The 26,288-nt window shown below is 38.6% G+C and overlaps 1 protein-coding gene across 2 annotated transcripts in view; it reads right to left on the bottom strand.

Moving 5' to 3' along the window:
* CNTN4 (contactin 4) overlaps nucleotides 1–26,288 on the bottom strand; it is a 1,027,325-nt gene that overhangs the window by 263,917 nt on the left and 737,120 nt on the right. For both annotated transcript variants that reach the window (XM_040245968.1, XM_040245967.1), the window contains one exon: nucleotides 10,409–10,504. In XM_040245968.1, the coding sequence (XP_040101902.1) occupies nucleotides 10,409–10,504 (96 nt within the window). The remainder of the gene's footprint in view (nucleotides 1–10,408; nucleotides 10,505–26,288) is intronic.

The following is a 26,288-nucleotide window of genomic DNA, read 5'->3' as shown; positions in this document are numbered from 1 at the left end:
CAATACAGTGAACAAACTGAGAAGGTAGCAAAAACTACAGACAAGGTGTAGTGATGTTTTGTTATACCTAGGTTTTTATTTCAGAGATGTCTCAATCTGGCCCTATTTTGGGAACCATAATAATCAGGAACCATAAATGGAAGAAATATAGGGTGCTTAAATCGGCTACTATTTATTTTGAAAATCCTATTTATTCTTTTGAAAGGCAAATCTGGGTTTGCATGAAATGATAAGAATTGGGGCTTCAAGCACCTATAAAACTGAAGCATTCTGGCATTTCCTAGGTGTTCCCTAGTGTGTGTGTCAGTCTGAGGGAAGGAGAAAGTGTACAAATTCTAAATGACTTTGCAAAGTAGAGATGCTCTGGATATTTTTGAGTCACTACATAATCAACTGCAGGTATCTTTCCAGCTGTGCTGCCATATGGATTTATGAATTCATGCAGAGTGTTGTTATAACACAACTCCTTTCCAGGGGTTAATTTTGACGGTAAGGATGGTGATAATGTGTTAGCCTATGACCAGCTGATGTGAGAAAAATAGGGTGTCTTGCAGTAAGAAATGGGAATGAGCATTCTTGCTCCGTACAATGTGGCTGCCCACTGCTTCATCAGCAGCCAGGACCCACCTAAAATATCATCAACAGTCTCCCAACCTGCTTCTGCATTAAATTTGTGACATTTCTTTTAGTTCACAATGTAGGCAGGGTTGGTCCTCCTATAAAAGGATCACTATTTCATTCGAAATTTTTTATTTATTCTCTATGTTTCAAAAACCAAAATTATTAGTGACTATAGCTAACTCACATAAGCATGATGGGTTAAAGAAGCTTTTTGTCTTTACAGTTTGACCTTGATCAATAAACAGCCACTTCATTAAGTCATTTTCTTCTAAATCAGAAGCTATAATCCTACCTTTAGACAAAATGCTACCATCTATTCTTTTGTCAGTAAAAGTGAGCTTCATTTGTGTACATGCGTAGTGTTGCCTGGTCTTTGATTTGACCAACTCCAGGTATTTCTTTTCTAAATGTCTAAAAACTAAGCCAGATGAGATAAAAATGTATATCAGAAAAATGGCCAACTTCAGGATTGTACTATCATATTCATAGGATCAGGATCCTTGGCAGTGGTAAATATTCTGCTTGAGACTTCCATTTCTGATCTCCCAACCAGACTCTATTTTCAAATTTCCAGAACTCAGCCAGCATTTCCTCATTCTATGTATACTGCACCATTATCCTGCTTAATTCAATGTAAAATCGTGATGCACTGACCTGACAAAACACTGATTCATTTCTGAAAATGTATCGAAAGAGCTGCTCATTTCTTTCTTCAGCTGAAAAGACAAGATTCCTATTTCTAACAGGCATTAAAACAAGATGCTTGCCATATATCCTTCGCTGATTGTCCACTGGATTATTTATGAAATGCTCAGGCAGGTTCATGTTGTTGGAGGATCAGCGCTGATCATTTGTTCTGCTCTGGCTGGTAGCACTCTACTGGGCATATAATGTGCTTTTCACACCTGCAGACTCTTCACAGCCCACCTAGCACCTAGGTTTACACACAGTATCATCCTTCACTGCTTTTTGGGACAGGATACCTCTGAAAGGGAACTCTGCATGCAGGTGAGCTTTGTTGAATGATCACAGTCAGCTTTTATGGATCAAATCTCACTTTCCAAATGCCATTTTCTTTTGGTGCTAATGTGTTTGACCCTCACTCTGACAGATGAATGGTTCTCCAGTTCTAAGGATCAAACCTGGAGATAATCACTTTGATTTTTTAAAAAAAATGTCTGAAAAGAAAATAGAGACATTCTCAACTTGAAGTTAAATCTATCTACAACTATACAGCCTATCATGAAATTAAGTACAGAGTAACTATTATATCAGGAGAGAAGCTAGGTAATTAGGGTCATCAGTAATGAACTATAAAATCTTTGATTTTGGCTAAATAAACATGGAAATGTATGTATAAAAGCAAAGAAGAAAAAGAAGAAAAAAATCATGAGATTTAGTTTTGCTTTTTTTTTTTTTTAAGAACTAAATGATCTTCTCTAGGTGACCAAAGAAATTCAACTAATTGCTATTAAGTATGTGTGTCCTCAGTTGCTCACTCATGTCCAGCCGTTTGTGATCTTATGGACTGCAGCCCGCCAGGCTCCTCAGGCCATGGGACTCTCCAGGCAGAAATACTGGGCTGCTATTAAGCAGCTGAGTCTGTTTCTAAGTGTTATGGCCTGAAACTTGCTATAGGTGCAAAGACAGTTTAAATACGTCTCTTACTAGAATTGAAAGGAGAATGAAGGTACAAAGTGTACAACTACCATGCCCAGGGTGATCTTCTTTGAAAACAGACCAGCAATTCTCTATTACAGGCTAGTTTAAGAAACTGAGGGACTCAGAATTATTTTAAGATCAGGGAATGCTTCTATTGATACAACTCATTTTCTGTACTCAAAAAGTATGCAGTTATTGATATTCAGCATTCAAAAGTATAGTCATGAAACATTCAAGTTGTTTTAAAGAATGGATAGGAAAGTTCAAAGGCAAAAAGTACGTCAGTAGCATCAGAGAATATGCTTAAGTGATTTTGGAAATAATCAAGATCAGAAATGTTCATCTCAACTCTTCTTGTCACATCTAGTGATGGAGAAGCTTACCATTCCTCTAAAAATGTGGGGCTTAATTTCTCCCTTTTGCTTTCCTTATTGATTCCTTCTTTTTTTTTTAACATTTAAAAACATTATGGTAAAAGTCACATATATTATTTTAACCATATTTAACTGTATAGTAAGTGCAATCACATTGTTGTGCAACACTTTACCATCATCCATCTCCCCTTAAACACTAACTCTTCATTTCCCTTCCTCACCACCCCAAACCCCGGGCCCCTGGCATCCATCACTATACTTTCTGATTCTAGGAATTTGACTATTCTAGGTATCTCATATAAGTGGAATCAAACAGCTGAGCTACATTATCTCATGGCTGAGAGAAATGGAGCCTGCATCTGTTGTGGTAAGGACAGATAATCCTAGTGGCCTCTGCTTCCAAACATGAAATACTTCACCAGGCTGTTTAGGTCAGACAAGTTTATAACAAGTAGTCCCTGATCCAGGAGGCTTTTTTCTTCTCAACTGGTGAAAAAAAGGAGGTTTAATAAAAGGAGAAAAACCTCATCTTCCAAATTGTTTCACATTTCTCTATGCTGATTAAATCAGCCGCATGCCGTAACCTCCTCTGATTGACAAAGTGGGAAGAGAAAAAAAAAGGGAGGAATCAGCTCATTAAGTTTCAGATTAAAGAATCCAGGTTTGTATTTTTCAAAGAAACATGGTAGAGTCAAGGAGCATCTAACAAGACTGCCTTAAGAATATTTAATGCAAGATAAAAAAAAAAACAAAACCTAGTACTATGGTGCTGATTAACCTATCACTAACTAAATATTAAGCTTTTCTCAGTGAATTTCAATAGATATCTACTCAAATGAATATATAATGCTTTGGGCTTAGAAGTGGAACTTGGAATGCATATTCCATAGAAATAAAATCATAAAAGTTGGTTTCACTGAGTTTGATACACAATATTCTTGAAGGCTGGAATAGCAGTATTATTTCAGTGCTGTCCCAATCAGCATTTTAAACATTATTTCCCAGGGTTCCATGTCCAGATGTCAGAAAGCTACATACTGCCTTTGTAACAAAACCTCTTTGGAATCACTGGTCTCCAGCAAGGTCAGTCTTAACTTGCTGAGCACCTGTGGTTCTAAAATTTACTTACAGGAGATAAGGCACCTCTCAGGTAAGTCACTTTTCAGGTGACATGAAATGGACATCAAAGGGCAGCTACCTCAGTGGTGAACAAACAATAAAGGCTCAAGGTCCTAAGAATATAATTTATCATTTGTTACTTAAACATCTTAAAAACTGAGCCTATTTCTGGGCACCTTCTCTCAATCTACACACACACCCCAAGACACCTGAAATGCAATGCCGACCCTTTGTCCTGATATGTGCAGCCATCCATGTCCCCACTAAAACCAGAAAAGGAGATGGTTACAATGCATAGAATGAGATTCTTTTTATGGTTTTTCATGACAATTGAGTGACTGCTAATCTCACAGCCATTTAAAAATTTCTAACTTTACTTTTTTTCAAATTGCTATATAAAATAGGCTGAAGACTATGTTTCCTAGTTTATTTTAAAAATTCTCAGAAATCTTTTAAAAACCTTAGCTCCTCTGAGGCCCACTTAATGCTTTGCTTCTTCTAAGGAAATGAATGAACCCCAGACACATACTATACACACTAATGTACGATGTAAAGAATTATAGAGAGCTTGGCCTAAGAAGAGATGATTGGTAGACTTTACCTCAACTGTCATGTTGCATTTTTAAGAGCAATTTTCAGATGTTAGGAGAATGGCTAAATCAGCATTTTAATAAAGCCACAATGCCAGATCATGATGAGCTTATGTTAATAATAGATGCATATTCCAGATGAATCTCTTGGAAGAGATATCTGAAAAATATTTGCTTACTTAAAAGTTGCTACATGAATATAAATCAAGAATCATGTTTTCAAAGACAAGCAACATTTCTGAGTTAACCTTAATTTCAAGCTTATGCAAATGAAAAAAATCAAACCAAGCCTAATTAATAAAATCAAGAATGTCTGCATGTTTGAATCATGAAAACTGGTACCACATCTATTATATCTTTTTATCCTTAAAACACATTGGAGAGGTTTAAAGGGCAAAGAGGTTTAATTGGTCACCTGATGTGAAGAACTGACTCATTAGAAAAGACCCTGATGCTAGGAAAGATTGAAGGCAGGAGGAGAAGGGGATGGCAGAAGATGAGATGGTTGGATGGCATCACCGACTTGAAGGACATGAGTTTGAGCAGGCTCCAGGAGCTGGTGATGGACAGGGAAGCCTGGAGTGCTGCAGTCCATGGGGTCGCAAAGAATCAGACACAACTGAGAGACTGAACTGAACTGAAAGGGCAAAGATACATTCCATTTGGTTGGCATAATATTGTGTAAGGATTTGTGAGTTTTGCTGGGAATCAAGATGTGGTGTAGGAGAGAGTCTGAAATCTCAGTGAGAGAAAGTAGAGGAATAAGCTGGTAGTGGAGGGACTGCTTCCTAAGGAAGGTGGCTAGTTGTCCAAACAACACAGAGAGAAAATTAGAACCTAGCCAAGAACATGTCAGTATCCAAGAAGGTCTGATATGATGCATGGGGTTGGTAATTATAATACCGGGAGGTCACAGTATCAAAAATAGTGTATTACAGTTTGAGGTTTGCAGCTGGGTAAAAATGGAATCTCCGTGTACCGTTGGCTGACACATTAAAGCAAGAGCTAAACTGTCTGGATTGCAATGGAGCTAATACAGATGCACCAGAAAATCTGAAGTTACATAAAATTGGTAAGCATGGGAGCCAGGCTGGGGCAGGAGTGGGGAGTAAGACATGGACAGGGGAATTAGGCAATGCCTGCCTTATCCATTATACATTCTTGACTAGAATGTAGATGTCTTAAAGATTATTCTGGGCATAAAGGAGGCTCATTTCAGCAGAGCAAGATTAGTCCTGGCCCAGTGACCTGTCAGCATAGTTTGGACTAATTAAGAAACTGGGTGAGCTGGATTCTGAAGGTGACATCTTGATTCTGGAACTCAAGTACGTGTGGGGAGACAGAAAAACAAGAGGGTTCAGAGTAGTTACATAATTGGCTCAAGTTAGTTAACCGCAGTGCTAGGATTAGAATGTGGGTATCCTAGTTTCATGCTTTCACCTTTGTCCTACAGCAAAGACAAAATATTCTGCTGAAATAACCTTGCAGTAGAAAGGCACTGATTTTTTTCAGGCTATAATATTCAAGATATATCTAGATTCAAGCAAATTTCTGAGACCCTGGAGATATTTGCAAATAGAAAGGTCTTGCTGGGACAAGACCTATTTGATTTTTTAGGGCAGAGACACACATTTTCCACTCAGGCTGCACATTAGAGTCATCTGGAATGCTATTACAACTATGAATGTGGGACTTCCCTGGTGGTGCAGTGGCTAAGACTCTGCATTCCCAATGCAGGGGGCTCAGGTTTGATCCCTGGTCAGGGAACTGGATCCCACACGCTACAATTTAATATCCCGCATGCCACAGTTAAGTTTGCAAGCTGCAACTAAAGATTCCATATGCTCCAACTAAAAGAACCCTCAACCTGCAACAAAAATGAAAGATCAAAGATCCCATGTGCCACAACTAGGACCCAGTGCAGACAAATAAAAACACAAAACAAAACTATTCATGATGCCAGAGGAATCCCTCTCAAAAAATTCAGACTGCATTGATCTAGGATGGAACTCCAAGAATTAATGCATGCAGCATCCAATAACTATTTGTACAGTTGTCTCCTGACTAAAAAAAAAAAAAAAAAAGAATTTAAAAAGGGGTTGCACATTCTAGGGAAAGGTAACTCCTGAACCTGCCATTGATTAATGTGTGACCTCACTTAATCTCTTTGCTTCGATTTTCTTTTCTATAAAACACATGTCTTTACTCCTTATAGGATTACCATGTGGATCCAAAGATAATACAATGTAAACTAAAGATTATAAACCCCCTAAGGAACTCTACAGATACTGTTGTAAGGTCCCTGAGTCTGATGCTGTGTGAATGAGATCTAAGTTCAATGGGGATGCATTCTGTATAAAAGCATTCAAAGATGACAATCATATTAAGCCAGTCCTTTCTTAGTTGTTCATTTCTTTAAACAACAAGGACAAAACTGGAGGAAAGCCTGAGGTGATTATATTTTATTCTAAATTCTTTTAAATATGAACTTGATAGAAGAGATGTTCTGCCCTTCTGCTTGGGTTTGATGTGAAAATCAAAGTACTCCACCTCAGCAGGGTGAATCTTGGCTGGTTTTGCGAAAAAGGGATCAAAGTGGGTGGATCTTCAATCTGGTGCTGCCTCAGAGTCCACTGGAACAATGGTTCTGAGGGACCTTGTCCCAAGCTTTTGGAATCAGAATATCCATGGGAAAAGGCTGGTCACCTGTGGCTCTCATATGCTGCCCTGGTGATGCTTCCACTTCCTGCACATCCCTGGACATAAGTGAGGAGTGTAGGGGAATCACAGATATAGCTCAGGGATTCTCAAACTTTAATGTGCATGTAAATGACCTGGAGATTTTGTTAAAATGTGACTTTGGAGACAGCAGGCCCTGTGTGGGCCCCAATGCTGCCTTTTTAATAAACTTTCAGGTAAGGAAGATACTTCTGGCCCATGGACCACATTTTGAGGAGTGAGGATCTTGGTGACATATAAAAGGAAGGTGGAAACAAAAACCTCTCTTGGTGAACAGTTCATGGGGATTTCACCCATGAATAATCTGGTAATTCTAGTATGCTAGGAGGAAGAACCTCAAAGCACCTCACTTCTGTTCCTATTTAATGAGCAGTTGGTTAAAGATTATGAATTCCTGCTGTCAAATGATCTGGGAGTTGATGGAAAGCAAGGTGAAAATTCTGAATCTCCTAAAACTCTATTTCTAATGTGAAGAAGCATCACAGACAACCTCATCATCCACAGCAATTTCTATTTTTTTGGTGTTTGGGTTAAGCTTTAATAGTACTGTATATGCAATGACACCACATCTGGATTTGTACCTATTAACCAAGAGATGACAAAGACGCTATGCATGGTGATTGGTAGAGCACTGGAAATACCTGCTGACCGAAAAGCTTTTCAAAGTAGATTAATTGCTGTTCATTTCTGTGGTACCCTAAGAAGGTCTGACACTGCACAGCTTTTGAAACAGGACATACAGCATCCTTTACAACGGATTTCATGCCATTACCCAGTATCCCACTGATATAATAAAAGGCTGACTCATTTCCTTTCCTCTGCATGATCTGTTACAATAGAAACTGGGATACCATATGCTGGGTTTAAATTGCTCAGTATGGCCAGCGGCTCTTCGTGATGCTGCCAGCTTTAAGGTAATCACAGCCTAGAGAAGCAATGAGAGAATCACTGCTGGACAGTTTGCATTGGGGGGTTTTGAGTAATTGGGGGAGATTTCATCAGATAATCATTGACTCCACTGCCCCAAACTGATGGATGTCTGTGATGGTCTCATATAACCTTCAAGACCCACTTGGTTGTTGTCTCGCAAATTCCCTTGCCTTGCCCGCTTTGCCCACAGTATTACTGAGCTCACAGTTTCTAATACAGCCCATAATGAGAATATTTATTTCCTTGTCTTTTGCCATCAAGACTGTCAGGAATGTCAGCACAGCTCAAGAAACTGGATTTCAGAGCTGCTGACTGCTGCCAGCAGAGACAAGCAAATTTCAATGAATGTCTACAGAAATTTTTAATATATTTCTCAGTGGGAAGGGGAAAGTATTCAGGTGCCTCATTGCGGAGAAGCACAGCAGCACTTTGTGTGTTTTGCCTTTCCTAAAGATATCAGTATACCAGGAGGTAGTGAGGTTTTTTTTTTTTTTTTTTTCCTCAATATGCTACACGATTAATTTTCAGAGTTGCTGCCATGTTGTGAAAGCTTAACACTGTGAAGGCAGCCTGCAGAAGAAATTAGCAAAATCTTCCATTCTTATTTTGATCAGATTTCGTACTAAGAGAGCCGTTAGTGTGAATGAACATCACTTTAAATATATGTTCAGTTAACTGTTTTCCTCATATAAAGGACAGGATTCCAGCAATGCAAATATAGTTTATAGACATATTTAGTCTTTATTTAGCTATTATTATGTAGTGATAGAACTATAAAGGATCTGAGAGATTTCTTTTAATCTCTTCATTTAGAGATTAATGAATGTTGCACAGATAATTTGAACATAGTAGTCCAATATCTAATAATGATCTGAAACAGAGCCAGGACCAGAACTCATGGCCTGGACACCACATTTAATGGTTCTGATACTAACTTGGAGAGAAAAGGAAGTCTTAAAGAATAAACCCATTTCTTCAGAACACAAACTCCTGAAATCTAATCTGGATTCTCTGCTGGTTTCCGAAAACCAGAAACCCTAACAATTCTATACCCTTCATTGAGACTTGGAGGGGTGCCTGCCTCTTCCACCTGCTTTTGTATTCTTCAGGCCTGAAATGCAAGCCTTGCAGCTGTTTTGCTATTAAATAATTGTTATTTGCTGCTAAAAATGTTAGCTAGGGCATTAGGCGTGGAGGAAAGTTAAAACTTTTGAAGAAAGGAAAAAAATAAAATAATGTTTTCAAATTCTCAGTTTAAAAGATTTTCTTTTTCAGTCATGAGTAATGCCAAATGGAAAATTAAGGTAATAACAAGGAGGGCAGATATCAAACGTTACCCAGAAAGACCACAGATGGAGTTTATCAGTCTTGTCAACATAAACTGTTGTGGAATCCTAATAAGTATCACTATTAAGCTTCCAGACTACTGAACTCTATGTGCAGTCAGATTCCCCTTTCAGTCATCATTATCCTTTTAGTAGACACTTCAAGTTGCCTACACAGCATTTCTCCATATTCTCCCTTATTCAAAATTATGATTTTTTTAGGGCCATCCCGCATCTGTATAAAATACTTGAGTTTTCTCTTTTGCCACTGGGGTGATCAATGACATATACATACAAGTCCTTGGGCAAAGCAAACTTTCCATAATGCGAAGGCAATTTACAATGGAGAGACACCTGACATTTGTCCCGGCCTCTTCTCATTTCTACCTTAGAGGATTGCAAACTTGGTGCCTTAACCATGCCCTGCCCCGTTCCCCTCCCCCCCAGCCCCCACCACCCACCATTAGAAACTTCAGAGAAGAATCAGAGAAAGGGCTTGAGTCCTGGTAGATGTGCCTAAGGAGTAGTGCCAACTTTACACTATATAACTTTGGAAGTCTTGTGTGTGTGAGGATAGCACAAATGTAAGTCCACGGAAGCCAGTGTTAGCTTTGTTTTCAGAGACCTGCAATCAAATGCATTCCTAACTGATCTAGTCATTATGTGTACTCACAAGATCACCCTGGTTCTGTGGTTAAGGGACTTTGGTTCTGGGTCTGATCTCTTCACAGACACACAGTGAGATGTAATACAACCAAGTTGGCAGCAGTGCTGGCGATTAACCTACATGGTTTTATCAAGCAACAGGATTCTGATTTTGATTGACTCAGGTGTCTTTCCCCTTGTGCCAGGTAGACAAGCAGCGGGATGGATCATTTGCACAATCTGATATTTTCTTATTCTAATTGTGGGAGGTACTGTCAACGACGCTTCCTCCACACAGAGTGACTTTGGGAATCTCTACAAATGACACTGTCCCCCAAGCTGATGCCCATGGGAGAACAATCAGCAAGCAAAATAGCAGCCAGTGAAGTGTGCACTTAGTTACCTCCAGAATGGGCTGGTGGGCCACACAGCAGCACCATCCCCTGACCTTGGCGGACTGACACAGTGCTTCTTGTTCTTGGCTTAAAGTTTTCAAGATCTGTTGGGGAGAAATAAAGGAAAAGAGGTTTAAAATTTAACGCATTATGAGAAGGTAACATTACTTCAAAAAGAAGGTAAGAGTCTTTACAGCACCCAGATCAGGGAAATTCAACTTAAACTTTTTCTGTGTTATTGTCTCATCCACCTAGATTTTATAGATTTTATAGCTAGACTGTAAGGTAGCCACTTGGCATATGTCCTTATTTAGATAAAAAGCAGTTAACATCAAATAAAATTTATAAATTCAGTTCCTTAGTCACACTAGCTGCATCTTAAGTGCTCAGGGGCTACACATAGTCAGTGGTTTCCACCTGGACAGTAAACAGAGAGAACGTGAACATCACTGCTGAAAGTTTCACCAGTACACGTTTGCCTGCGGCAAATATTTTTTTCTTTCATCTTTTCAAACATAAATCCTCTCAACAACAATTGTTTTAAGAGCTATTTCTTTTCTTTTCTTTCTTTGGTCTAAAATATTTCATGTAGTAACCTGTTTCTGGATTTAAGGATTATTCTAAGCTAAGTCTGTTCTGTAGGGCTATAAGCCCTGTATCCATGCAGATCAAACTTCAGTCATATTTATTGACTATTTCCTCCATGCAGGCTATTTTGGCAAGTATTTTATGGTGATTACCTCAAGTGATCCTAACAATAAGAACATGAGTTAAGTACGATTAATGTTTCCATTTTACAGACTAGAAAAGAGAGGCACTAACATTTTTTTAAAGGGTAGGTATAACATCAGGAAGTAATGGAGCTAGGAAATAAATCTGGATAGCCTTCCTGGAGTTAAAAGTGGGATTTTTTCGTACTCAGGCTTGGTTTTAGGGATTAAAATCCCATGGAAGGAGGAGCCTGGTAGGCTGCAGTCCATGGGGTCGTGAAGAGTCAGACACGATTGAGCGACTTCACTTTCACTTTCCACTTTCATGCATTGGAGAAGGAAATGGCAACCCACTCCAGTGTTCTTGCCTGGAGAATCCCACGGATGGGAGCCTGGTGGGCTGCTGTCTATGGGGTCACAGAGTCGGACACGACTGAAGTGACTTAGCAGCAGCAGCACAATGTTAAAGTAATTTATGCACATACATGTCTTAATTACCAGCTTCTTCTGGTATTAGGCAAATTTTATGCTCATACATTATTTTTTTTTTTTATCAGTTAAGTATATAAAAATCCGGTTGCCAGCTCAGGACACAGATAATATGAGAAGATCGCTCTGTCCTGTAAGGACTCAAGAGTTTAGTGGGCAGGCCTAACAGATGCCATCTAACTGTGGGAACCCAAGACTGCTGAACTTGAGGTGTGCAGAGGGCCACCTGGAGAACACACATGTACTTAGTGCAAAACAAAACATGACCACAATTTAAGTTACATTTCTCTACCATCTGACCCACTAGGGAAGCCCCAACTTAAGTTACATTTCTCATGTAATGAAATTATTTTTATTAGGTGAGGCTAGAACATGATTTTGTTTTCTTTTCGTTAAAAGAATGGTTTGAGAAGCCTTCAAAATCAAACTACGGATTAAAAGAAAAAAAAAAACTTCATTATGGCATTCATATTGTAAACCATTATCCCTAAAAATGGCACTGAATCATCTAAATTATTGCTTCTGCATACAGGTTCTTAAAATAAGTCATCTATGTTTTTGCACAGACGTCTTGTCCAATCTCCAGAGTTGCATGAAAAATTAAGAGCTGATGGGTAACAGAGAACAAATCTTATCCAGGCAAAATACGCCTTGATTCTAACCAGAGGAAGAACATTAAGAAATGGGAGGGAAAGAAAATAAAAAATATATGTGATGATTTTTAAAAAACTGTTTTTGTGAAGTGAAAGCAGCTCAGTCAAGTCCGACTCTTTACATGGACTCTATACAGTCTGTGGAATTCTCTTGGCCAGAATACTGGAGTGGGTAGCCTTTTCCTTCTCCAGGGGATCTTCCCACCCTGAGGATCGAACCCAGATCCTCCCACACTGAGCCACAAGGGAAGCTCTTAAACTGTTCTTATTGAGCTTAAAAGGGACTTCCCTTGTAGCTAAAACTGGATTCCTATTTCTTTGTTTATAGTTTATGAATCCATGAAGTTCCAGGATTTGGACAGTTAGGAAAATCGCATTAATCTGGTATTTGAGGAAATATTTAGATAAGATTCTTAGCAGTTAACTGAAATAGATTCCAGATGATAAACACAATGAATGGAAAGATTGCATTTGGTCAGATCTGAGTTTGAAAATCACCTCTGCCATGTAGTACACAAGGTTTAATTTTCTCATAAATAACACGAGAGTAAATGTGATTTATTTTAGAATAAGAATAATGGGAAAAGATTAAATGAGTATTGATCATATTTGAAAAGCACAAAGCCTTTCATGCTCCAAGTCTGGGCCTTACTATTTATTTGTTCTGTCCAATTCAGAATAATGTAATCCAATGGCAAATCATATCTCAATTATTCCATTAATAAAGGGTTTTGGAACAATCCTGGTAGACCAGTGGTTAAGAATCTGTCTGCCAATGTAGGGGACATGGGTTTGATTCTTGGTCCAGGAAGATTCCACATGCCACGGAGCAACAAATCCTGAATACCACAAGCACTGAGCCTGTGCTCTAGAGTCCATATTCCACCAGAAACCACTGCAATGAGAGGCTGATGAAATGCAATGAGCCCCTGCTCACCGCAGCTAGAGAAAGCCAGGGCACAGCAATGAAGACCCAGTACAGCAAAAAGTAAATACATACTTGTCTAAAACAGGGTTTTGAATAACAAATGCATCCAGTGAGAGTTGAAGAGGCTACTCAAAGTCCACCATATTTATGCACATGTTTAAGAAAACGCTGCTTGTTCATTATTGCTCTGTTCACTTATAACTATCCATTTAGATCCTAATTGCTAGCAGCATGATAATTTTCCAAATTAAAGAACTATGTGAATATGCAGTTTTTTGAAACTTGGACATGGCCAGGCCTTTCCCAGAAATATTCCCATATATTTTACCTGAGCGTCATTTTATCTACAAAGACTTGGTACTAGATAATGTTCACAGCAACAAGCATTCCCAGTTAGTTAGAATACTTTATAATGTCCTATCACCATGACTGTCACACTAATAGCAATGATTGCATCTACTTGCAAAAATGTATTGAGGTCTGCTAAGAACTTTTCCCCCAGATCTCATTTAATTCCATTATAGATTTAATTCCCAATTAGCAGGTGCTATAACTGTAGTTCAGAGAAGTTTAGAACCTTCTTTACACACTGAGAAAGTGGCCAGAAGAATACAAACTCATCTTCCTCTCTCCAAAGCCATTGCTACCAAGTACCAGACTCGATCACTTCCCAACTTCCTCCCTGACTTAGTGAAGCCAGTGAGAATGAGCATTCAAACTAGTTACCTAATATCCTAGGGACAAAAAAAAGTTCGATGGAATGAATGAATTTTTGCTCCTCAGGGAGTATGTAAAAAAATCCACATTTCAATGCACAACGCAATGAGTTGGTACATTTGATTTCCAATTTCTATTCCTTTGCTTTTTCTTGTGGATGAGCACTTGATAAGGGGATTTTAAACATCAGGTGCAGAGGATGAAGTGGAACAGGAGAAAACAATCAGAAACCACTGTATTAAAAAGTAGGATTGCTACATAGTAATGGAGGTAGCTGAACAATGACACTTGGGTAATATACCTTTTTAGCTCTGTGCCACTAGTTACTAAAGATATTGTTGAATAAATGATGTATACATATGACAAAGAATTAATATCCATGTACCATGGTTTCTGAAAATCAGAATTTTTTCCAGCTTTGAATATGGTCTTTGACAAGTGAATTATAGACCTTAAAAAAAAAAACGGAGTGGCCATACATTTAGATGTTGATTTCACTCATCACTATTTTATATAAATTTTTTCTAGAAATCAAGGCTAAATATGCATAATTTCATGGCATCTGTGTTTTCCTATTATATTTTTCTGTGAAAACAATTGTCTTTTATTCTCCTGTAGAATATAATATTAGCACTTTATTTTTACATGAGGTTTTAAAAAATATGCCATTATAGTATTTGAAATGTGTAGCTCATTGATAGCATAGAGGAAGTGCTTTAACAGCTAAATTCCTTGAGGAGTAAACATGTACAAAGGTCTTGTAGCTGCAACATGAGATAAATAATAAAAGCCTTAATATTTGAAAACATTTAGAATTCAGGCTGCAAAGTAAATCAGAGAGTGAGGGGGAAATATCTCCAGATACTTACTGTCTGGAAAGTTACTTAACATTTAGAGCAGGAGATGGAGTAGTATGTATAAAACAAAACAAAACAACAAAAACAAAAAACACTGGACAGGACTAAAGAAAGCAAAATCAAGGATCCAAGATATTTTTTGAGAAATAGTAACAACAAATAAGGAAGAGTAACTTTTTAAGACATCATTAAGGGGCTGCCTATCACAGATATGAACAGAAAGACTTAAAGCCATCCACAAGGTAGGACCACCCACAGAAGAGCATAAGTTTAGTTTTAAAATGACCAGGAAAGGTTAATGAGATAGTAACATACATCATGGTTTGTCAAGAATCCACAGAGGAGCAGAAGAAAAGTAAAGTGGAAAAATGGTACAGTGAACCATGTAAGTAATGTACATAATTTTAATGCATTTATCATTTACAAGTTAAAAAAAAATACCAGTTCACTTTTTTTCCTGACTTGGGTAGACCTGGATTCTATTAAACTTCACTAAGTGGCCTCAGAACAAGAAATTGTCAGTACCAGTTGCTTTTGTACTATTATTATTAATAATTATTATATTATTATTATTATTATTGCTTCTTCCAAGTTTGAAAGAAGCAATCAATAAAAAGAATCAATGTCAGCTTGGGAAAATGGTCAAGGGATATATTTGTTTTGAATATAATTCCCATAATGATGATTGTGCCATTTATTTCAAATGAAGTATTTTGGGGGTATAACTTTCAAAAATCAGTTGTCATTTAGCATATTTAAAATCGTGTCTTGACTCTGTCATTTGCTCCTTGAATGTTTTACATGCGTGGATGCACATCTGCAAGGCTTCCTGGATGATTGGAACTAAGACTGATAATAAGTCAAACTTTACAGAAACCTTATGAATTGCAAAGTCCCATTTTTGACATCCTTTCCACTCAAAAAGAAGGAAGAAACCATTAGTGAGACTGGCATGGTTGACCTGGTCTACCTGTGAAAGTGTATTTAGCAAGAGGAAGAGTTACTGCATGGTTTAACACACTGGCTCTGGAGTCAGGAGGACCTGAGCATAGACGTGTCTCTTTCAACTCTTCAGCTATATGATGTGGGTGAATTAACTTCAGTTTCTTCATTTTGAATATCAGGACAATAATTCCTATCTCATAGCACTCTTCAGAGACTAAGGTTATGAATGTAAAGCACTTAACACAATAATTGGACCACAGTCAGTGGTCTATGGATGTTTGCACTAGCACTCTCATTTCTCAGCATCACAGGAAAGTCCACAGAAAGGGACACGGGGTAACCGAGTGATCCCACCTTTCACCAGATAAAGTAACAGTAGAGTAGGTAGGTCAATCGCACTGCGCAAAATAAGCTAAGACTTAAAATACCTCTTCTTTGACTGGTCTGTTTTCAACTCTAGACTGGTGCTGAAGTGAGCCAGATACTTTATCTTTTCAAGTACATGGATTATATTCTTCATGTGACTTACAATGAAGATATACTCACATACACTGAATTCAGATAATTTTCCTTAAAGAACTTCCTATGATGATACGTTCTGAGACAGCTAGTGTTATCTTTTCATGCTAAGTAAGTTTGGAAATACTATTTTCCAAACACAAAAAACTAATGTCTGTGTACCTTTTTAAAGGGTACAAAATATTGTTATTTTAAAAGAGAAATACAAGATGACACATTATGCTATTTGCTGGCCATATAAATTTACTCATTGAGCTTAAAATTTTAGGAGTTTACACTGCACACCAGTTGAAAATAGGATGGATGGAAACGGAACTTGAATATAGATAGATAGATAGATATGCTTGTCAGCATCTTGTTTTTCCTGATGTCATTAATTTTTCTATTTGGTCAGCCGACCTTCAGCAAATATTTTTTGAGTTCCTCTTTGGCTCCAAGTATTGGTGTCAGCCATTTTCTCTCTCCAACAACAAAGTAAAACAGTAAAAAATATGTATAATATATGCTGAAGATTTGATATTAAATAACCTAATTTGTTGGCAGCTTAAAGTAAGGGACCAAGATCTATTTCTGGGTAGTGGTTTGACATTGAGAAGAAAAGCAAGTCTCTTCCCAAGAGACTTTTGTATAGATAACAAAGAACTTTATTAATATTCCTAAGTTAATGTACACTCATTTTACAAATGACTCAGCCATAGAAATAGCTCATGATGGTTCTTTCATAGCCCAAGGCTACTGCTATGGACATCACTATGAAAATCCTTAGAGCATTTTCAAAGTTAAAAACGAAAACTAGAGGGTGCTCTCTCAGGGGCTGATTCCAACCCTCACAATGTACTCCCTCCAAATATCTGAATTTTATTCTCACTCTCATTAGCCATAGCCGATGAAAGCCTATAATTTAGGGACTACTTTGGGATTATAGAAATGCCATCTTAGAACCAGAAATGACTGCAAATGTATTACCTTGCTATTAGTCACTTACAGTGAAGAATGAATTAATTAAGATTGCTTCCTCTTAAATAAATAAGAGCAGTACAGATTCTTTGAATATGAGTTTTGATTGACCATAAAAGAAACAAAGAAAATGCAATCTAAGAAATACTGGAGAAGGCAAAGTAGGGCTGAGAAACCTCAAAGAAGGATTAAAGACTTAAAAATACTCTTAAATTTGATTTTCTTCATAGGTGCTTTTTACTGAAAGAAATAGTTACGTATCAACAAAACTGTCTATAAACAATACTACTTTCTCACTCAATATTATCTATTTTATTTTTTGTAGAAGAGCTGAAAAGGAAAATGGGAACAAATACAGGATGGGAAAGATTTGTGCAGTTTGGCAAAGACAAATTTGTCTGGGATCAGCAATTCTGCATTTAGCAGGAGGTTACTCTCCTCTTTCTCTTCTTGCAACACATCACCGCAGCACATTTTACCTTCCAGTAACTAAACCTAGGCAAGACCTTAAAATAGCATAATCAATGTTACGTGTTAAGGAGGTTTCTGTGGGCTGATCTGGAAATTGATACAACTTGTAAATATTAACTCTTTAGGAAGAAATGTAAGTCCAGTTTCAACTAGCTTATGTAAAGAGCACAATTTCTCATTTGCTGTTTAGTCATTCATTAAAACCAGACAACATCTCTATGAGGGAAATATTATTACTCATCTACTTTATACAAATAAATAAAATCCGCATGCAAGATTACAGTTCTAGTATAAGGAAGAGTATGGATTAGAACCCAGGTTTTCTTTGACCCACAAGTTCTCTATTCCATATTGAATTAAACATCAGGAATGAAACCAACATTTGCTGATATTCCAACTATTTGAGACTTTTAACTTTTTTACCTCTCTGCTATTGTTTTCTTGACTTTACAAGAAAATAAAGGTTGTTTTGCTGCCCCTTTTCCTGTAAGTGTGTGGCTATCCTGATAGCTATTTTTATTTCTTACTTTGGAGTTTTTCTTTCCTCATTTCTTTGACATGTTCTATTTTATCAAGATTTCCATGCTATTTAAGAAGCCTAAGAACAACCCAATTTAAGCTGCTTGAGTTTCCCTGCATCTTCCATACAAGTACGCACCTACCTACCTCATGAGGTTGCTGTGATGAGTACAACCTGGCATCGTAAGTACTGTTGTTCTCCTTCAGAGACAGGTGCCCTAAAACACAAGCTATTATTATAGCATTTTTCTCTACAGGAGCTCATCTCTTTTTCGCGTATCATCCTGACTCAGGAGTGTTAATGGTTAGGCAGCTGCATTCTCTATCTTTGGTTTCATACTTACACAACACAAAGAGAAACAAAAATTTCCAGAACAGCATCTGGCCTAGTAAATTTCAGAACAAAATACAGACTCTTTACTGAGCTCTACAATGACCCTTAGGGATCTGGTCCCTATCCAGACCCCCCAGTTTCAGGCTCTGCTATGTTCCCCCTTACTTATTTATACGGTAACAACCATGTTTTGCTTTCTGTTCTTCAAACATCTTAAGGCTAATCCTGTTTCAGGACCTTTGAACTTGCTGCTATTGTCTTGGGTGCTCTCTACCCATCTTTTGGCTTATCATGCTCATTCTCCAGGACTCAACTCAAATGTCACCTCCTCAGAGGAGCCTTCCCTGACTGTTTTATGTGAGATAGCCCTCTAACCCAGTTCCACTCCCCATCACATTACCTCTTTATTCTTTCATAGTAATCATCACCAGCATCTGCAATTACTTTGTTCATTAATATACTGTTTGGTTTACAGTCCTGCTACCCCTCCTCCCCTGCCCCCCCCCCCACACAAAATAATAAGGCTCAATAGTGGCAGGAATCTTTACAGTCTTTACCAGGCTACATGCTATATGCACAGTGCCTAAAGTATCTCTGACACATATGGGGTACTTAGTATCTGTCGAGCACCGTTCTCTATCATGTTTCACACACTGAGGTGTGCAGGAGCTGTGCGGGAGTAGGGTGAATCTTCTTGTATTTGTCCACATGACACACTGTCTTTCAGCATCCTGGCTATGGAAGGACCTTTGTGTGCTTAATGACCAGGGATGTTCTAAAGATAACTTTGAGAAAAGGTCTTTAATCAATGGCACCAAGCCACCTACGCTGCCTTAAAATGAAAGCGTAGAGACACCCTAAGACAGGAATACAATCAGCATATGAAACAAATGCACTGCTTGACCAAAAACAAGAAACATCCTCTCACCCACTGACACCTGCCCCAAGGAATACTTGAGATGAGGAAAACATGAAAGGACATTGTACAAATCGCATGGGCCTGTTGGTCTTTGTAATCAGGACTGTCATTAGCTAGTTGGGGATATATCCTACAATTATCTGTTCTTCATCTAGTGTGACAGTGCTTTCACTTGACAGACTTATCATTACAGTTTTTTTTTTTTATCATTATAGTTTTGGCATAAAGAAACATGAGAATCTCCATTTTGAACTTATACTTTATGGGCTTTTATTCTCCCCTCTGAAAATTAAAATTAGCAAGTTGTAATTCACTGTCCCAGTCTTCCTAATAAACGAGCAACCCTAGAGGGCAAGTCAGATATGCCCAAGTAACAGAATAAATATTCTCAGAAGAAATGCTGAAAGAGGCCATCATGAAGTCACTAATCTACAGGAAAAACCTTGGGGGTGAACTAGATGAAGATATACAGGCCACTGGTCATGATAAAAATCCAGAGACCACAATTCTACCAGCCACACTATCCATCATGCAGAACCTCACTTTAAAGTGAAGAGAAATGGCTTCATCTCTGACTTCTTCATTCCATTTATTTTCTTTTACTAAGTTTTCAGAGGTACAAGCCTGAGCAATGAGCTGGCTACCAAATTTGCCTAACACTTTATGGCAGTGGATAATAATCTCTGAAGGAAGAGAGGTAGTTTCTCCTGGCTTGATCATAAATAAAACTAGGAAGACGCTCATATGGTTAAACTGTCTCTTGAATGTATGCTCACTTGCTTAGTCATGTCCAACTCTTGTGATCCCATGGACTTAGCCTGGTAGGCTCCCCTGTCCATGGGACTTCCTAGGCAAGAATATTGGAATGGGTTGCCATTTCCTTTTTCAGGGGATCTTCCTGATCTAGGGATCGAGCCTGCATCTCTGGTGTCCCCTGCATCAGCAGGCAGATTCTTTATCACTGAGCCATCTGGGAAGTCCAAATTGTATGTGGCTGCTGCTATTGCTAAGTCGCTTCAGTCATGTCCGACTCTATGCGACCCCAGAGATGGCAGCCCACCAGGCTCTCTTGTCCCTGGGATTCTCCAGGCAAGAACACTGGAGTGGGTTGCCATTGCCTTCTCCAATGCCTGAAAGTGAAAAGTGAAAGTAAAGTCACTCAGTTGTTTCCAACTCTTCTTGTGACCCCATAGACTACAGCCTATCAGGCTCCTCCGCCCATGGAATTTTCTTAATCCTATCCAAAAAACAGACATTTTCCCCAAGCAGCCTGGGAGGAACTTACTTTATTAACTTTAAAGTGTGAGGTAAACTTTATCAGTACTTCCTGATACCCGTGCTCTGCAGAAAGTTTTGCTTTCAAAACAAAGACTCCTCACTATACACTCAGTTTTGGACTTCTGAACTAATTAAATAGGGATTGGTGACTCATAAAGAAAATGCCAGTCATGCTTAAATTCACTGCTCCTAAGAAATTGGACATGCTTTGTTCAGTTCAATTCAGTTGCTCAGTTGTGTCTGACTCTGCGACCCCATGAACCGCAGCACGCCAGGCCTCCCTGGGTTCAACTCCCGGAGTCCACTCAAACCCAGTTCCATCGAGTTGGTGATGCCATCCAACCATCTCATCCTCTGTCATCCCCTTCTTCTCCTGCCCTCAATCCCTCCCAGCATCAGGGTCTTTTCCAATGAGTCAGCTCTTGGCATCAGGTGGCCAAAGTATTGGAGTTTCAGCTTCAACATCAGTCCTTCCAATGAACACCCAGGACTGATCTCCTTTAGGATGGACTGGTTGGATCTCCTTGCAGTCCAAGGGACTCTCAAGAGTCTTCTCCAACACCACAGTTCAAAAGCATCAATTCTTTGGTGCTCAGCTATACAACTATTTGGGGAAAAATCAAAGTTTTTGTAAGTAACAGCTTTGTTTACACTGGTTCTTACAGGGCCATTTCTTTTCTACTTTCCTTCCCCTTCTCTGAGTATAAAACATTTCTTGGGCTACTGGATGCTGAATACTGCTTAAAAATGTTTAAGGGCATAAAAAATGCTGTATATAGATGAAATTCCCAGATGAAGAGCAGCTGTTATTTATGTTGAATTTAAGTTGCTTCGGCAACTCCAACCATATATTTTTATCTCATTTAATTACAGTTTTGAAAATAAAACCATCATCAAATACACATGCAAGCCATGTGTTTATTCATCATCTATTTAGACTATGCTATGGGGCTGTTTCACCATTCTCTTCACAGAGAGTAATTAGAGATAAAGCTTCACTGTGATAAACCTGCCAGTTTTTGGAAATGTCATCACTCAAACCCCTTGCTTTTAAATACACCCTGGGAACTGATAACAGATTCATTCAACAGCTACACTAGGCCTCTGATGAGTGTCTATTACATGTCAGCCATGGTTTTGGGCACTGGGGTTACACCACTGAAAAACAAAACAAATCTGTCTCCTCAAAGAAGGTAAAGTGTGGGACTTTCCTGGTGGTCCAGTGGTTAAGTATGTGCCTTGCAATGCTGGAGACATAGGTTCAATCCCTGGTTGGGGAACTAAGATCCTGCACTCTGCAGGGCAACTAAGCCTGTGCACCAAAATGAAAAGATCATGCGTGCCACAACTAGAAATCAACACAGCCAAATAATAAATGTTTTTTTTCTTCTTTTCTTAAAGGGGATAAAGTAGGTGAAAGGACCATAAACAAAATAAGAATAAATCATGCATAGCATCCTTGAAGGTGATAAGTGCTGTAAAAATAAGTTAGGGAAACAGGATAAGGAAGTGGCAATGAAAACTATAAAAGAGGAAGATAATAGAAAAGCAGGATCTTGTTACTTCCCATCCTGCTTCTAAATGTGGAGAAATAAATCACTGCCCCTCTGCCGACTCAGCTTTTGGCCCCCACTGAGGCTGCAGAGAACTGCTTGATGAAGTGCCAAGCTGTCCTGATTTAGTTTTGTACTTTCTTATTTTTAACTGAAGTTGAAGCTGCCCTAGTTCAGGTAACACCTGAGGAAACTAGTAACTAAGCATTTTCATCTTCCATCTAAAAGTTTCAAAGAGTGCTTGGCAAAAGTGAAAACAAACTTCTAGATAACTGAAGAAGTGGGAGAAACACCTGAGCAGGCATGCTAAATATACACTGATTTCCTAAGGGAAGACAATTATCCAACAAGTATTGTGATAATTTATGCTCTGCTTTAGATGTAGTTACTCTTTTCTGCCTCAGAAATCCTACAAAGTCAGAGAATTTCAGAGGTGGGGAGATCTTCATGTTTGTCTTAGTCTGCTCGGGTTGCTATGACAAACATACCACAGATGAGGTGCCCTAAACAACAGTTATTTCTCACAGTTCTTAACACTGAGACGTGTAGGCAGATCTGGGGTCTAGGGAGAAACTGCTTCCAGGTTTTCAGATGCTCATCCACTCACTGTGTCTTCACGTGGTAGAAAGCAGAGAGAGAGAGAAAGCTCTCCACGTCTCTTCTTATAAGGGCACTGATCCATTTATGAGAACACCACCCTCATCACCTAACTACCTCCCAAAGGCTCACCTCCTTATAATATCACTTGGTGGGTTAAAATTTCAACATATGGATTTGGGGAGGAGACATGAATATTCAGCCCATAGCACCTTCCTTTCTTCAATCTGAACTCCCTCCTTGCCCCTCCCTTCTTTTCTTCTCCTCGTCTTGTCTGGTGAGTGTTGTGGAAAACACTATGGTGAATCAAAGTCATTCCTGACCTCAAGAAATCTACGATTTAGAGTATACAGGAATATAAAGCACACTATTAAGGTACAAAGGGAAAAGTCAATGCTGTAGCCTGATAGAAATAAAGCATTATGCAGTTGGTAAGAAGTATTTTACTGGGGTGATTCATCCAGTCACCACTGCATTTGCAAGGGTGATGGACCCAGGTGTATGGATCTTGGATCTGGGTTTTAATTTAGGTCAATGCCCATGACCTGCTGCCTCTCCATCTCTGTCTCAGCCCTACTGATTCTCCCCACTTTCTCTCTACAGGTCAAAGCTCACAGGCAGCACACAGCACTGCCTCACTCTGCTGCAATGTGCCTGGATTCGTATAAGAACTGTAGTATTAAGTGTGTTCAGGCTGGTTACTCAAACCCATCAAACCTAGACTCTGTCAACCACTGAAACTACTAGTGCTCTGGTTTTCACAAGAGACAAGCTCATTATGCAGCTCGAGCCTTATCTTCAGAGTCATAGTCTGCCATCTTTCCATCTTAAGAGTGTCGCTCCTGAGGTCATTTTCTAGTTGAATGTCTCTGGGTGTGTCTCTGCCTCACAACTTTAAGGCAAGAGTTTTCAGAAGATTTCAGCATCATTCCCATTGTTATTTGCAAGAAATCTTACAACAGTTCTATAGCCTCAGTCTCACGTGGCACTGGGATTTCCACAGACTTCTTTAAAGACTGTAGATGAAGCTGTGGTTATAAGGATGCTGCGCAGTATTCAGCTCTGTCAACTCTTTGTGACCCCATGGACTGCAGTACGCCAGGCTTCCCTGTCCATCACCAGCTCCTGGAGCTTGCTCTAATTCATGTTCATTGAGCTCGTGATGCCATCGAGTGCTGCACAGCGTAACACGTGATAAACCCATTTTTAAACGTCCCGGAAGCATGTGTGCCTGTGTGTAGTTGAGTGAGCTAGTGAAGGTATTACAGATTGCTGCTGAGGCAACCTGGGACTTCAGTCATGATGCAGGGCTCACATCCTTCTTGCTCAGTTGGAAGTGTGGTACTAATTCAGAGATGTCTCTGGATTGCAGTAATAATCACAGTAATGACAGCTAAGGTTGACTGAGTGCTCAGTATGTCCAGGTACTATTTTAAGTACTTTTCAGGTATGAACTCATATAATCCTTTCAACAATACCAATGAAAAGGGTACTATTGTAGTCCCTTTTATCTGTGAGGAAACTAAGGTACAGAAAGTGAAATCGTTCGTTCATGTTCCCACTGGTAGTAAATAATAAGGCCAGAATTCTAACCTAGGTTTGCCTGGTTCCAGACCCTGATGTTTTTCTTTATTTAGATTTTTTTTTTTTGCATGACATGTAAAGCTCATAAAAGTTCATGTACAGTGAACTATGCAGAGCCTAAAGAATAATAAACTGAACACCTGTGAACCTAACACCAAGATTTACAGATGAAACACTGCCAGGAACTTTGAAGTCCCCTGTGTATTTGTCTGTGATTATTCCTCCACTACTGATTTCATCATTCTGAAATATTCTTATGCTTTTGTCATATATGTATATATATACATATTCCTAAACAATCTATTGTTTAGCCTTGAATATAACATTCATTTTATAAAAAAATGGAATTGTATCAATACGAGGTATGCCTCTGAGACTTAGTATTTTTGTTTAACATTATTCCTCTGAGAGGCAATCTCAATAACATAGCTACAGTTCCTTCATCTCATTTAATACTTCCTTGTATGAATTTACCACAGTATATATATCCTTTTCACTGTCTACAGATAGCTCTTTTTTCTACTAATTTACTATTATAAACTAAATTGCTATGAACACATGTTTCCTGGGAATATTTTCAAGAGCTTCTCTGATCTAGAGAATAGTTATCCAGGAGAATAGTAAAAAAAAGTTTAGATTTACTAGTTCCTAAGAGGTTTATATAATCTGTTTTCTAAAGTGGTTGGGGCAAGTTTTAATATCTCGTCAGCCTGAATGAGACTCCCTGCTATTTCTCACTAACACCTACTATTTTAACTTTTGTCAGTCTGTACCCAAATGGCAATTCATTATTTCCATTTCGCACTTTCTTCAGTTACTAATAAAGCTGTTTTTTCATGTTTACAGGCCACTCCCATTTCATCATTCTTAAAAATGCCAATTACTGTCATCCACTTAGTCATTTAGTGGATTTGTATCTTATTCTGACTGATTCATTGCAGTTCTTTACATATTGGGAACCTTGTGTTTGTCAGTTATATTTTTACAATTATCTCTCTGCTCTATGACTTCCTTCCTTGACTCTGTTTCTAGTGCTTTTTGATGAATGGGAGTCTTCTGAATGTATCTATCTTTTCTTTATTGTGAACATTCTTAGTTTCTTACCTAAGAAACTGTTGTTGTTGTTCAGTTGCTAAATCATGTCCAAATCTGTGAGACCCCATGAACTGCAGCATATCAGTCTTTCCTGTCCTTCACTATCTTCCTGAGTTTGCTCAAATTCATGTCCATTGACTCAGTGATGCCATCTACTTATCTCATCCTCTGTCGCCCCCTTCACTTCTTGCCCTCAATCTTTCCCAGCATCAGGGTCTTTACCAATGAGTTGGCTCTTTGCATCAGGTGGCCAAAATACTGAAGCTTCAGTATCAGTCCTTCCAATGAATATTTAAGGTTCATTTCCTTTAGGACTGACTGGTTTGATCTCCCTTCTGTCCAAGGGACTCTCAAGAGTCTTCTCCAGCACCACAGTTGGAAAGCGTCAATTCTTCGGCACTCGGCCTTCTTTATGGTCCAACTCTCACATCCATACATGATTATTGAAAATACCATAGCTTTGACTAGACAGGCCTTTGTTGGCAAAGTCATGTTTCTGTTTTTTAATACACTCGGTTTGTCATAGCTGTCCTTCCAAGGAGTAAGCATCTTTTAACTGTGTGGCTGTAGTCACCATCCACATTGATTTTAGAGTCCAGGAAAATGAAATTTTACATTTCTCTCATTTTCCCCATCTACTTGCCATAAGAAACTGTACTGTATTTAAAAGTCATAAAGACTATGACTTTAGTCTCTGTTGTTTTGGTTTTTAAAATGGTTAAAGTTTTGTTATTTTCATTTAAGTTCTTGCAGTCAGTCATAG

The sequence above is a fragment of the Oryx dammah genome, unplaced genomic scaffold (assembly GCF_014754425.2).
Source record: "Oryx dammah isolate SB20612 unplaced genomic scaffold, SCBI_Odam_1.1 HiC_scaffold_9, whole genome shotgun sequence".
Classification (NCBI taxonomy): domain Eukaryota; kingdom Metazoa; phylum Chordata; class Mammalia; order Artiodactyla; family Bovidae; genus Oryx; species Oryx dammah.
Note: the sequence above shows the minus strand (reverse complement) of the source record. Positions and strands in the feature narration are given on the sequence as shown.